We start from the raw sequence: 14,570 nt of genomic DNA on the forward strand, positions 1-14,570 counted from the left end.
ATGTCCATAAGGATTTCAAACAGTATAAGATTTATGAATCCACCGCAACATCACAGCCAACCACCACCACTGATTAGATTGTAATCTTATACTTAGTGTTGCTACCTCTTCTTTTCACATAGTGTGGAAGGCCAAAGGGAAATCTTTTCTGCCTCCCGTAGCACAGAGTACTATTAACGAGCCAGGGATGTCTTCCCTACTATGCAATATACTTAGCTACTTTCTCTTTCTATGCTCACAGAAGCTGCGATGATCAAATTCTACAGCAGTAGTTTGAAAAATGACTTCACTTTTGAGAATTTGTGGGATACGTATATTTTATTTCTGCTTGCCATGGGAATTGAGTGTCTGCTTTTGACATAAAGTTTATAAAGCACTTTGAGGTTCTAGGATAAAAGAGATGATTATAAAAATAAGTTAAAAATAGTAAAGAAGAGCCCTGGCCAGTTTGGTTCAGCGGTTAGAGCGTCGGCCTGCGGTCCTGAGAGACCCAGGTTCGGTTCCCGCTAAGGGCACGTACTTCGGTTGCAGTTTGTCCTCGGCCCTGGTTGGTCGTGCAGGTGGCAGCCACTCGATGTGTCCCTTCACGTCGATGTTTCTCTCTCTCTCTCCCTTCCTCTCTCTCCCTCCCACTCTATCTGTACAAAAAATGGAAAAATATCCTCGGGTGAGGATAAAAAAAAAAAAAAAAAGTAAAGAAGGGTAAAAAGAGAGTATTTGGCCCTATTTCCCCTCCTCATTTTTACTTCAATAGAAATTCTATGTGCAGATGGGACACAAAGTGGACTTACAACAAAAAGTAATAAGTAATTTAATAAAAAGACAATTCATGCTGTATGAGAACATGGCATTTTGAGTCAGAGACTTGGATTTGAATCCTCACTCTCTAAAACTTACAATGTGTCAGACATTATTCCATATACTTCACAATAATCAACTAATATATTCTTATAACATTTGTATGAGCTAGATACTGTTAATATTCCTATTTTAGAGAAGGGTAAAACAGAAGCACAGAGAAGTTAGTAACTTGCTCAAGTCACAAGGTCACACAGCTGGTAAGTGGCAGAACCAAGATGAGCTGAGAAAGTATATGTTAAAGTTCTCATAGTAGTTAGAATGCAGCCACCTTCAATAGAAAATGTACTCTTTCCCAGACTACGTGGTGTCTTACCTACGTGGTGCTTAAGAGCTGAAAGATATTCGTTTTTAAATTTTAAATCATGAATTACACCACTCCTAATATAAGTGGATGTTTATAAGTAAATCTTTTATTTATAATATAGTATCTTTTCTTTATAATGCATTTTAATTAATTCATGATTTGGCAGGATAAAAAGTATATCTGAAGCTCACATTTCTCTCTTAATTCGCTTGTGGCAGTCATTTGATCGAATTTTCAGTAGCAATTTAGATTGGGATTGTGCTACATTATTTGCCATTATATTCAGCTCCGGGATATGGCTGATACAAATATAAAAACCTCTCCCAAGTATCATTAGATAATAATATATCTGATAAAAATGAGTTTTTGAATAAATATAATGGAAGGACATAAGTATATCTGCATTTCAAGTACCATAGGTGATCCTGATAAATTATTCCAAAATAATTTGGTACATTTATGGGAGAAATGAATACAAGCTATAACATTATTTTATAGCTGAGAATGGCTATAGAAAAAAACAAATAGCTCATGTTCCCGCACACCTATGGATTTCATTTTGCATTGTGTGAGGAATATTGCTCTATAATAACCTGACGATTTTGCTGAATTCAGCTTCTGGCATTGAATCTGGACATCCAGTTGCAGTGTAAATGTGCCATCACTGCTAATATTGAGAGCAGCTGAAAGAAGAGGGCATGGAATCGAGAAAAAAAAAAAAAATGAAAATGAGATCAAGAGAGAAAGGTGAGATGCACCCAGAACTTGTCTAAATAACATGGAGCAGAAAATGAAGTGAAGAAACAATGCTTGAGACTGTTTATTCTCATGAAAATGAAGAAGAAAAATAATACAACACATTTCTAGTAGCCTAAGTTCAGTTAGTTTATAAGTAAGAAAAATGGCTGTGTCTCTAGAGAGAATACAGTAACATTCAAATATATGACCTCTGCTGGGGATGAAAAATATTTACCCTAGTGATTATTTTTTGTATTTCTTTCTTTAATTATTAATAAATTTTTTGTTGCATATGATGGCTTTAAATGTTAAAGATATTATAAATGTATTTTAATTTTTTGTTTTAATCCTCACCCGAGGGTATTTTTCCATTTATGTCAGATGGAATGGAAGGGAGGGAGAGAAAGAGAGAGAGCGAGAGCGAGAGAGAGAGAGAGAGAGAGAAAGAGAGACATCGACATGAAAAAGATACATCAACTGGCTGCCTCGCGCACAACCCCAACCAGGACCAGGGATGGACTGCAACCGAAGTACATGGCCTTGACTGGAATCGAACGCACGACTCATTGGTCCACGGGCCAACACTCTAACTGCTGAGACAAACCGACCAGGGCTATAAATACATTTTAAAAATATAAGTTCATGGTGCTGTCTCAGCACTGTCATTCTGTACCACTACAACACCTTATTTTACAAATAACTGCCTCACAGATATTGCTTTTTACAAATTGAGGGTTTGTAGCAACCCTTCAATGAGCAAGTCTATCGGTGCTCCTTTTCCAACAGCATTTGCTCACTTGGTGTCTCTGTGTTAAATAAGAGTAATTCTTGGCAATATTTCAGACATTTTTATTGTTATTATATTTGTTATGGTGATCTGTGATCAGTGCTCTTCCATGTTTCTATTGTAATTGTTTTGGGGTCTCACGATGAGTGAACTTAATCAATAAATGTTGTGTGTGTTCTGACTGCTACTTTGATCAGCTATTTCCCCATCTCTCTCCTTGGGCTTCCCTACTCCTTTTGACACACAACATTGAAATTAGGCCAATCAATAACCCTGCAATGGCCTCTTAAGTGTTCAAGTGAAACAAAGAATTGCATGTCTCTCACTTTAAATCAAAGGCTAGAAATGATTAAGTTTAGTGAGGAAGGCTTGTCAAAAGTGGAGACAGCCTGAAAGCTAGGGCTCTTGTGCCAGTTGTGAATGCCAAGGAAAAGTTCTTGAAGTAAATTAAAAGTGCAACTCCAGTGAACACATGAACAATGAGAACGCGAAACAGACTTATTGCCGAAATGGAGTTTTAGTGGACTGGACAAAAGATCCAACCAGCCACAACATTCCCTTAAACCAAAGCCTAGTCCAGAGTGAGGCCTTAACTCTCCTCAATCTTGTGAAGGCTGAGAGAGCTGAGGAATCTGCAGAAGAAAAGTTTGAAGCTAGAAGAGGTCAGCTCATGAGGTTTAAGGAAAGAAGCCATCTCTACAACATAAAAGTACAAGGTGAAGCAGCAAGTGCTGATGTAGAAGCTACAGCAAGTTATCCAGAGGATCTAACTAAAATAATTAATGAAGGTGGCTACTCTGAACAACAGCTTTTCATGTAGTTAAAATAGCCTTCTACAACTTTCATAACTGGAGAAGAGAAGTCAATGCCTGGCTTCACAGCATTGAAGGATAGGTTAGCTCTTTTTTGGGGGGCTAATGCACTGGTGACCTTAAGTTGACACCAATGCTCTTTTACCATGCCAAAAATCCAGTGACCCTTAAGAATTATGCTAAATCAACTTTGCCTGTGCTCTATGAATGGAAACACAAAGACTGGAATATAGTACATATATTTACAATGTAGTTTACTGAATATTTTAAACTTACTGTGGAGACCTACAGTTAAAAAAAAAAAAAAAGACTTCTTTCAAAATATTACTGCTCATTGTCAATGTACCTGGTCGCCCAAGAGCTCTGATGAAGATGTGCAAGGAGATTAAAGTTGTATTCATGCCTGCTAACACAATATCCATTCTGCAGCCAATGGATCAGGAAGTAATTCTGACTTTCAAGTCTTATTATTTAAGAAATACATTTCATTTGGCTATAGCTGCCATGGATAGTGATTCCTCTGATATTATCTGGGCAGAATCTATTGAAAACCTCTGGAAAGGATTCACCATTTCAGATGCCATTAGAAACATTCATGATTGATGGGAAGACATCAAAATATCAATATTAACTAGAATCAGGAATAAGTTTATTCCAACTCTCATGGATGACGTGAGGGTTCAAGACTTCATTGGAGTAATTGCAGATGTGGTGGAAACAGCAAGGGAACTAGAACTAGAAGTAGAGCCTGAAGATGTGACTGAATTGCTAGAATCTCGTTACAAAACTTTAATGCATGAGGAGTTGCTTCTTATGGATAAGCAAAGAAAGTGCTGTCTTGAGATGGAATTTACTACTGGTGAAAATCATTGAAATGACAACAAAGGATTCACAATATTACATACACTTAGTTGATAAAGCAGTGGTAAAGTTTGAAATGATTAACTCCAATTTTGAAAGAAGTTCAACTGTGGGTAAATGCTATCAAACAGCATCACATGCTACAGAGAAACTGTGAAAGGAAGAGTCAAGTGATGTGGCGAACTTCATTGTTGTCATATTTTAAAAATTTGCCACAGCCCCCCAATCTTCAGAAACCACTACCCTGATCAGTCAGCAGCCATCAACATCGAGGCAAGACCATTCACCAGCAAAAAGATTATGACGCTGAAGGCTCAGATGATGGTTAGCATTTTTAGCAATGAAATATTTTTCAACTAAGGTATATTCATTGTTTTTCAAACATAATGATATTGCACACTTAACAGACTACAATACAGTGTAAATATAACTTTTATATGCACTCGGTAATTAAAAAATTTGTGTAATTTGCTTTATTTTAATATTTGCTTTGTTGTGATAGTCTGGAACTGAATCCACAATAGTTCTGAGGTATGCATGTACATAAAATAAATGATTTTTGTACATACCATACTGTTAAGAAAAAGTCACTTTAAAAAGTACTTAAAATTTTTTTTATCCTCACTCAAGGACATTTTTGCATTTATCTTCGGATAGAGTGGGAGGGAGAGAGGTGGGAAGAGAGAGAGAAACATCGACATGAGAGAGACACATTGGGTGGTTGCCACCCATACAACCCCAACCAGAGCCAGGGTCAAACTGCAACCGTGGTATGTGCCCTTTGCGGGAACCGAACCCAGGACTCTCTGGTTCACAGGCTGATGCTCTGACTGCTGAGCAAAACTGGCCAGGGCAGTACTTAAATTTTTAAAAAATATATTGCTGGATCTAATTTGCTAAATTTATGTTGAGGGTTTTGACATCTATGTTCATCAGGGATATTGGCTTGTAGTTTTCTTTCTTTGCAGTGTCTTTATCAGGTTTAGGATTAGGTTTATATTGGCCTAATATGAAAGGTTGGAAGTCTGCCTTCCTCTTAAATTTTTTGGAATAGTTTGAGGAGAATAGGTGTTAGTTCTTTGAATGTTGGGTAAAATTCGCCTGTGAAGCTGTCTGTACCAGAGCTTTTGTTTGACAGGAGTTTATTGATTACTGCTTGTATTTCCTTAGTTGTTATTGGTCTGTTCTAGTTTGCTGTCCCTTCCCAGTTGAGTTTTAGAAGACTGTATTATTCTAGAAATTTGTCCATTTTGCCTAGGTTGTCAAATTTGTTGGCAAGGAATTGTTCATAGTATTTTCTTACAATCCTTTGTATTTCTGTGGTGTCAGTTGTTACTTCACCACTTTTCTGATTTTATTAATTTGGGTTTTCTCTCTTTGTGTCTTGGTGAGTCTGGCTAAAGGTTGATCAATCTTGTTTATCTTTTCAAAGAACCAGCTCTTGGTTTCATTAATCTTTCTTATTGTTGTTTTTTTTTTTTTTTTAGTCTCTATATCATTTATTTCCACTCTGATCTTTATTATTTTCCTCTTTCTACTAACTCCTGTTTTTGCTTTTTGTTCTCTTTATAAATCTTTAAGTTTTAGGGTTAGATAGTTTATTAGAAATTTTTCTTATTTCCTGAGGTAGGCCTATATTGCTATGAATTTCTCTCAAGACTGCTTTTGCTGTGTCCCATAGATTTTGTGTTGTTGTGTGTGCATTTTTATTGGTTTCCAGGAAGCTTTTAATTTTTTCTTGATGTCATTAGTAACCTACTCATTTTTTAATAACATGCTACTTAGCCTCCATGTGTTTGAATGTTTTTGAGTGTTTTTATTGTAATTGATTTCTAGTTTCATGCCATTGTGATCCAAGAAGATGCTTGATATGATTTTAATCTCTTTGAACTTGTAGAAACTTAGTTTGCATCCTAACATGTGGTCTATGTTTGAGAATGTTCTGTGTGCACTTAAGATGAATGTATATTCTACAGCTTTGGGATGAAATGTTCTGTAAATAACAATTAAATTCAGCTGGTCTAGTGTGTTGTTCAGGGTTTCTGCTTCCTTGTTAATTTTTTTTCCTTTATTTATTTTAGAGAGAGAGGAAGGGGGAGGGAGAGAGAAATAGAAACATTGATGAGAGAGAACATAGATTGGCTGCCTCATGCATGCTCCCCACTGAGGATTTATTTGGTCCACAACTTGGATGTGACCTGACTGGGAATTGAACTGGTGACCTCTTGGTGTATGGGTTGATGCTCAACCACTGAGCCACACTGGCTTGGCAAGGAGTTTGTCTAGAAGATCTATCCAATCGTGTCCGTGGGGTGTTAAAGTCCCCTACTATGATTGTATTGCTATCAATCTCTTCCTTGAAGTCCTCCAGAAGTACTTTGATATATTTTGGTGCTCCTATATTTGGTACATAAATGTTTACCAGGGTTATATCTTCTTGTTGGATTGATCCTTTTAATATTATGTAGTGACCTTCTTTGTCTCTTGTTATGGCCTTCATTTTGAAATCCACCTTATCAGATATGAGTATTGCTACACCAGCTTTTATTGTTTGTTTGTTTCCATTTGCATGGAAAAAGTTTTTCCATTCCTTCACTTTCATCCTGTGTGAATTTTTGTTCTAGAACAAATCTCTGCCATTCTTTTATTCTTTTTCATTTTGCTTTCTGAACAGCTAGCCAAATGAAATTGAGAGGGATAAAGGTAATTAAGCAGTTTTCTGATATCAATTTGAGTCATTATTTATGAATATACATCAAGTTAAGGGGTTCAGCATTATAGATAATACTTAAAATATACTAAATAGTTAAGTGTGATAAAGGAAAATTAATGGCTATGTGAAGTAATTGAGTTTCATTTAATCTCTTTCTTTATAACAATATTTGAAATATATATACACACATATATATACATATATACATATATATATACACACACATATATATATACACACACATACATGCAAGTGAATTTGTAAGAGAAATCAATTATATTATTGTGAGTATATGCTGCCCCTTTAGTAACACTCTAATATATCACAGTATCAGAGAAATGCACCCTAGAGAAAATGTTGCTATTCTTCATAGAAAAATCTATGAATAACATTTTGCAACAATTAATTTATGATAAGTGATTTAAATCTAGAACTCAGAATAGCTTATTTAAATGCCATCAGATAAAAACAGCTCACCCGCAAAAAGGAGTCTAGGGATCCATTCTCCATATATTCCACCACAATCATAACTGGTCGGCCTGCAAATAGAGCAAGGAAACACACAGGATTAGAGTAATTGCAGAATATATGCTGCAGTTAGACATTTCCAGCTGTGTGAGCTAAATTATTTGTATTTTATTAATAGGAATTTCATTTTCCAAAATGCTTCTATAAAAATAGGCATCTCTCCATTTCTTTATAGCATTCTTTTGAGTTCATAAAAAGACCATGAATTACAATATGGATTACCAAGGAATGAAGCACTTCCTTTTCTAAAGCACTACAATCACATTTGTTTAGATTATGTTATTTTTGTCCTCAGCTTTTCCTTATAAGATAATCAACAAGTTAAAGGCAAGGCTTAAACAGTTACTGTAGCTGCTTTGCCAGTGTGGTACAACTTCTACAGTGGCACAGTAATTATGGCTGAATTACATTAGACTGAGTATTTCGGAAATATTCCTAAGGTAGAGCAGAAAGGAGAAATTCATAAATTCTCTTTGAGAAATTATAAACCATCGGTCATAGTCTGCTTGTAAGTGCTTTTAAGTAGAAAAATGTCAGTAGATTGATGAATGCTATAAAATTGGTGGGATTTGTAATAATTTTCGATCATCTCTTTATTGGACATAGATTAGATCAACAGAACAATGATGGCAGTACATGAAAAACAAGTAACTCTGATTTCATAGTCTAGTGCAGAAGCTAAAAGCAGAAACCGAACATCATTTCTTTTATATCATATCTATTTGCAATTGTTATAGTTCCTAATACCTCTATTGGGTAGCATATTTGACATAAGTAACTGATTTGTTTCAAAGAAAAGAATCTATTTGTTCTGCTCAATTTCCCAAGTTTAAATGATAAACTCATTTCAGATGAAGGGAAGATATTATTTACCTAAAACAAACATGTATGACATATTGTTACTTCTATATTTCTTTCTTCTTATTGGAATTTTTAGCAATTTAATCTGCACTGTGCACAGAGTTTTTTTCTCTTGAGTACAAAGATCTGAGAAGTAATTATGTGTACCAATCATGGAAATATTAGGTCTCATGTTATAATTCATGTTCCTTTTATGAAGTCAAAGCCTTGTGGGTTAGAAAGGGTGACAGTAACAAATTAGTACAATGTCTGCACATACTAGATTTTTACAGTTGAATCTATATTTTAAAGAAAGATAGGCTAAAGGTTAAGTGTAGTAATAAAGTTACCAATTTATCTTGCATAGAATTAGAAGCCAAAGAAGACATCCATTTTGTTGAATCTCTATAATTTTCCTTAAAAGTCTTTAATTCCACCCAAATACAGATAAAGAACTTTATCAGAAAATATTGAGGTCAAATGAACTGTCAGCACTATTGGAGGCAGTGATCTAGAAGATCAGGTTTTAAATCTGAAAGTCTGTTATGGAATCTTTTATTTGGCCATTGGTTTCAAAGAATTTAGAGATTAGGAGCCTGGGGCAAACACTTGATTAGCGAGGTAGGGAAAAATAAAAGGTCATCTTAATACTTAAATATAAAAACTCTGAGACCAACATTCCAGTTAGAGATATAATGGATTATGGGTGTGAAGGGGAAATGTTGGGTTACTACAATGACTACCTGAGTTCTTCTGCCTATAGTCACAACTTTTTCAATCTACCTTGACCATTTCTGCTAGAGAAACATATTTAGTTTAAAAAATATTTGTCATCTCCCTAAGAATGTCAGTTTTATTAGAATAAAAAGAGTTTCCAAACACTTTACTTATATTGATACATACTATTATTATCCCTATTACACAGATAAAAAAATTGAGGGATAGAAAATTAAACTTCTTGCCTAAAGTTAAACAGCTAGTAAGTGGTCCTGTCAGGCAGTCTGTCTCAGAATTTAAGCTCTTAATCTTTATGTCATGGTGCCTCTCAGACACTATTTAAAGATCAAAGCTGTAAGGATGCTAGTCAATCCTCATTATTCCTAAGCAGCCTTATCATTTCCTGATCCATCAGTAGTTGTTATCACCTATACTTGTTCATTCCTGTCTCCTCTGCCTTTCCTTTTGGTATTCTCCTGCCTGGATTATCTCCCAATTTACTTCTCTCCCTAATAATCTCACCTCACAGCTCCCCAGAATGTATACACTATACCTATTCCTTAAGAATCTCCCACAGTGGTATTTCCTATAGCTGCATTTCTATCACATCTTTGTCTGCACTCTGAAATGTTTTATATTAGGTTTTATTTTTATTTTTTTTTTATCCTCACCCGAGGACATTTTCCCATTTTTTTGTTCAGGTAGAGTGGGAGGGAGAGAGAGGAACAGAGAGAGAGAGAGAGAAACATCGACGTGAAAGGAACACATCAAGTGGCTGCCACCCGCACGACCTACCAGGGCCGGGGATAAACTGCAACCGAGGTACGCGCCCTTAGCGGGAACCGAACCCGGGTCTCTCAGGACCGCAGGTTGACGCTCTAACCGCTGAGCCAAACCGGCCAGGGCTATATTAGGTTTATATTAGATTGTTTTTCTTTATCTCCCCATAGATGCTTTGTATCCCTGTTTACTGGGTTTCTCAAGGCCACCTCCCTGAGAAAGCTGAGCAGAGTAGGTGCTTTATAGAAACAGGTTGATTTTTCTCATCAATTTCACAATTCTTAAGAAAGTAACTGAATTATTTCAGCAAGATTCTGATCTACATGAATACAAAGTACTTTGCAATTAGTTTTATCTATAACTCCTTGGGAGACACATTAGGCAATCCCTAAATTCATCAGTGACAAGTTTAATCTTCTCATTAAAGATAATAAAGAGTCTAATGAAGACTCCTTAGGTTTCTCATGAATTAGAAGTTTCACATCTGAACTCTGCATCTTTTGTATTTTGTCTAGCAGCATCAACTGAGAGCAACTATTGTTCAACTAAGGAGATGTTTTTTCAGAATACTGCTGGCATTTAACCTGTAATTTATTTCCTAGTGTTTTTCTATAGGGAAGTTAGTTACACTATGAAGATTACAGGCAACTTAACAGTTCATGATTACATTTTATAATCAAGAAAACAGGTGTCTAAAGGAAATTGAGAAAATTAGGACAGTATTCTTCAAGTACCTGATTAGATGAGAAAGTCATTGGTAAGAATGCCTTTTCTGTCTTGGAGGTGATTAATTCTCTTTTTACATTTTCAAAATATTTCACCTTTTTATTTATTTATTTGTTTATTTATCTATTTATTTATTTATTTATTTTACACTTTTAGCCACTTACTCCCAGGGCCTCATATCACAGAATTAACTTAGTACTGAAATCAATGGACAAACTTGAGGATCTTTGAGTCAGTCAAGTTTCAAAATCCACAAATCTCTGGAGAAGCCTCAGCAGTTTGATTTAAAAGATTAAAAAAATATTTCTACACGTCACACAAAAACTGAATTTCTTTGGTTTTTCTTCATTTACAAATAGCCTAGAAATGGTTATAGATATTTTAAACTGCATTGGAATCAAGATCCTGCAAGAAATCACATGTTTATATTCTGAACACAATGAATCTTAAGATCCCATGTCATTTTCTTCTGTTGTAGAGAATAATTGTTTTCTTTAATTGGAACTTTTATAAACTACTGACTAATAAATATTTTTCAAATTGGCAGCTTCCCAATACTTAAGAAGATTTAATTAGGTGGTGCTAAGAAACCATGTGATGATGAAAGTATATTTTTCTTGTGCTATTGTGAAAGAAAACAAAAGAAAGGCATTCTTTAAATCTTGGAGAAAATATTTTCAAAGTGAAATATTTTTTTTATTTTCTACTTCAGTGATGATTTGTGAAAGAGGGGGATTATAGAGATTTAACATTTTTATACAAGTAATGAGTTTGTGCTAAACATAGCATTCTGTGTCCGTTTGACAATTTCTAATGTGCAGTCAGGAATATCAAGAATCAAAACAAAATTTAACAATCCCAAAACTCTATTACAGATTTAAATCAATTCTAGCTTATTTAACATTATATTGTGTCTGTATTTTTGTCTACCAGGTAATAAAACTTGTGGTAATAACTTGGATTGACAGATTGTCCATATTACCTGCCCCAGTTGCACTTTAGTACTTTTTAAGTCAGTTATTAAAACTATTTCTACCTCCCCTGTTTCTGCTGTAGAGATAAAGGATTATAACCTCATATGGATTTGATAATAAATGAAATAATTTTCTTAACCCTGTAAGGCATCCAAAAGATATGGGTGACATACATTTGAACAGAATTATGAGATATCAGACAATTCTTTTTACTCACAAGGTAAGCACTAAAACTGGGGAATTGTTTTCTCTTCTACTCTTGTCCTGGTGATTATCAGATAATGTCCCAAACGAATCTTATCCTCAGTGAGTTCAATGCAAACTTTTAATATTCCTCCAGAAGTTTCTTTCCTTCCCATATTCCTGTTTTGATTAAAACATTACCATCCATCTAGTTACCCAGGTTTGAAACCCTGTTGTAATCTTGAGCTTCTCACTTTACTAAATCCCGTTAGTCCATAAATTACTAAATTGTACTGATTCTTTAGAAAATTACCACTGACCACATTCTGATCTTTTTTTTTTTTTGCTTAACGTATTACAATAGTCATTTATTAGTTGTTCTTGCTAATGTTTATACAACCACTATTTTGAACATTTAGTGATATATGAAATATATATTTTTGAATGCTCACTCTATATCATTTCTGATGTCTGGAGAAACGACCTCAATCTGATTTCTGGAGAAACTTCCTCAGTCAATCAATACGAGATCCCTGTCCTCACGGAGTGCATGGTAGAAAGAGGGATACAAATAAGCAAACAGTCAATTACTATAAAGGGCTGATGTACCCCCCTCCTCTAGAGACTGCTTTACTCGTTGTCTGGTTTGCTGAAGGATCAAGTGGGAACTGCCTGGCAGTGATGTCCCTTCACAAGCTCTCCTGCACCTTTGCTCCCAGTGTCATCCCCCCCGCAGGCCCCTCACTCCTGCTTTTCAAATCCCCTCGGTAACTCATGTCCAAGTGTGGCTTCACTTGTACCTTTCTTTCTCTGGAAGACTGCCTTCTGGAATCTGCACTTGGTAAAATCACACACTTAAAAAAGAGTGTGGCTTCAATACCGTTTTCTTCGTCTATTCTCCCATGAATACTTTCCCATTTAGAAAGACTTGACTGTTTACTTTCTCCTTCTTTTACATTCATCTTAATTTAAAAAAACAAAAAACTCTATAACACTTGTGGTATGGTATTGATGTTAACGAGATAGGTGTCTGCCTCCCACCCTAAAACACCATCGAGGTCTAGACTTTGGCTTAATTCTTCTCTGTATCGAGCACAGAACTACTCACTCATATTTTTTGAATGAAATGCCAAAATAAACACACACATAAAGGTGTTCTCTAAGACTAATTCTAGACCAAAAAAGAGGTACTGAAATAATTGAGTGATAAATTCTAAATTATTTGCATGGTAAAATATATGATTTCAAAGAAGCAGAATTTAAATTTCAGCTCTGATACCTATTAGCTGCATGATCTTGGGCAAGTTATTTTAGCTCTGTTTGTTTTTGTATCTATAAAATGAATATATTACATACTACACATGAATTTTCAAAGGCTTAGTGAGAAAACATGCAATTAGTACAGTGTCTGGCAATAGTTGGCACTCAAAAATGTTGCTGTACATTTCCTTTCTTTCCCTTGTGTGCACAATTATCTGCTCCACTCTTATTATATTTGTTAACTCTGCAGCAAAAAAGCAGTTTTATAAAAACTGCTTTATAAAAACTGTAGTATGGTATAGACATGAACATTCTATTATAGAGCAAAGTAAAAATGACTGCCATTTATATTTTATATGACACAGTAATTTCTAGGTTTTAGCACTGAAATTCTCATGTCCCAGACAAATTGGGGTGGTCGGTCACCTTATTCCTTGTGCACAAAGCACAGTGGAGTTAGAAGTGGTGGGATCAAAGTCAGATAGCAGGATATTAAGATGTTTTTCACTTTGGGAACGTGAACTTATATAACTCAGTCCCACTGTGTCAGTCTCCTCATCTGTATGCTATATATTCCTCATCTGTATATTTGTATATTGCCTATTATTATACAATAACAGTAGATGAATTAACACCTCCCTCATGGCCTGAGGTATGAGATCAAATCAGATGTGTTTAAAATACAGAGAATAGTACCTGCCACTAAATATTAAACCATCCAATAGCTGCTTAAAGGATGAAAGGATAAGTGGGAATGTTATATTTTACTTTGCTGATTAGATGTATAATCCTAAGATAAAAAGTGGCTTTCAGTAGTCAAAAGCTTCATTACTAAAAATGAGTAAGGTCAATATATTTTGGAGCTTTCTTGACAATCTTAAAGGTCATTTAAAATCATATACACTTGAATTCAACCGGTTTGAAGTTACTTCAATGAACAAGATGGTTTCTGCTAGAGTAAAATAACCAAAATGTGTATTTTGTTACTATAAATAACATACTATAATACATAGTTTTTAAACGAATAGCTTCTATAGGAAGTAGATTATAATTTCTATCTAACAAGCTATGCTGTGTGTTCTATACTCTTTGTACAGATTTGTTCCTATAACAACAGGTCTTATGGTAAATCTGGAATTGGCTTGAGCCTTAGCGCTATTGGAAGCCCCTAAATCTATATAACCATGTTTATTTGACTCCCAGAGAGAAGTGGCACCTCATATGCAACCATCACTGCAGTAATATCCAATCCTGTTTTCTTTCTACTGAAAGGACCATCGGGCAAAAGATTTCTTCTTAATTAAAGTGTCTCATTAACAAAGTCACTGCCAAAGATGCTGGATGTTAGAATGTGTCTTCACTGTAAGACACTAACCCTATTGCAAAATTTTAGTACCAAATACATTTTTAAAAATGGCTTTCTTGATTTTGTATTGAATCCATATTTATAAAAGTAATATAATGATAATGATCAAATTAAAAACAT

At 35.0% G+C, this 14,570-nt stretch overlaps 1 protein-coding gene across 1 annotated transcript in view; it reads right to left on the reverse strand.

Annotated features, from left to right (window-relative positions):
- The window catches only part of EPHA6 (EPH receptor A6), a 1,023,649-nt gene that overhangs the window by 162,682 nt on the left and 846,397 nt on the right, over nt 1-14,570 (reverse strand). The window contains exon 13 of the mRNA XM_036242820.1: nt 7,554-7,615. Coding sequence (XP_036098713.1) covers nt 7,554-7,615 — 62 coding nt within the window. The remainder of the gene's footprint in view (nt 1-7,553; nt 7,616-14,570) is intronic.

The sequence above is a fragment of the Molossus molossus genome, unplaced genomic scaffold, assembly GCF_014108415.1.
Source record: "Molossus molossus isolate mMolMol1 unplaced genomic scaffold, mMolMol1.p scaffold_m16_p_5, whole genome shotgun sequence".
Lineage (NCBI taxonomy): Eukaryota > Metazoa > Chordata > Mammalia > Chiroptera > Molossidae > Molossus > Molossus molossus.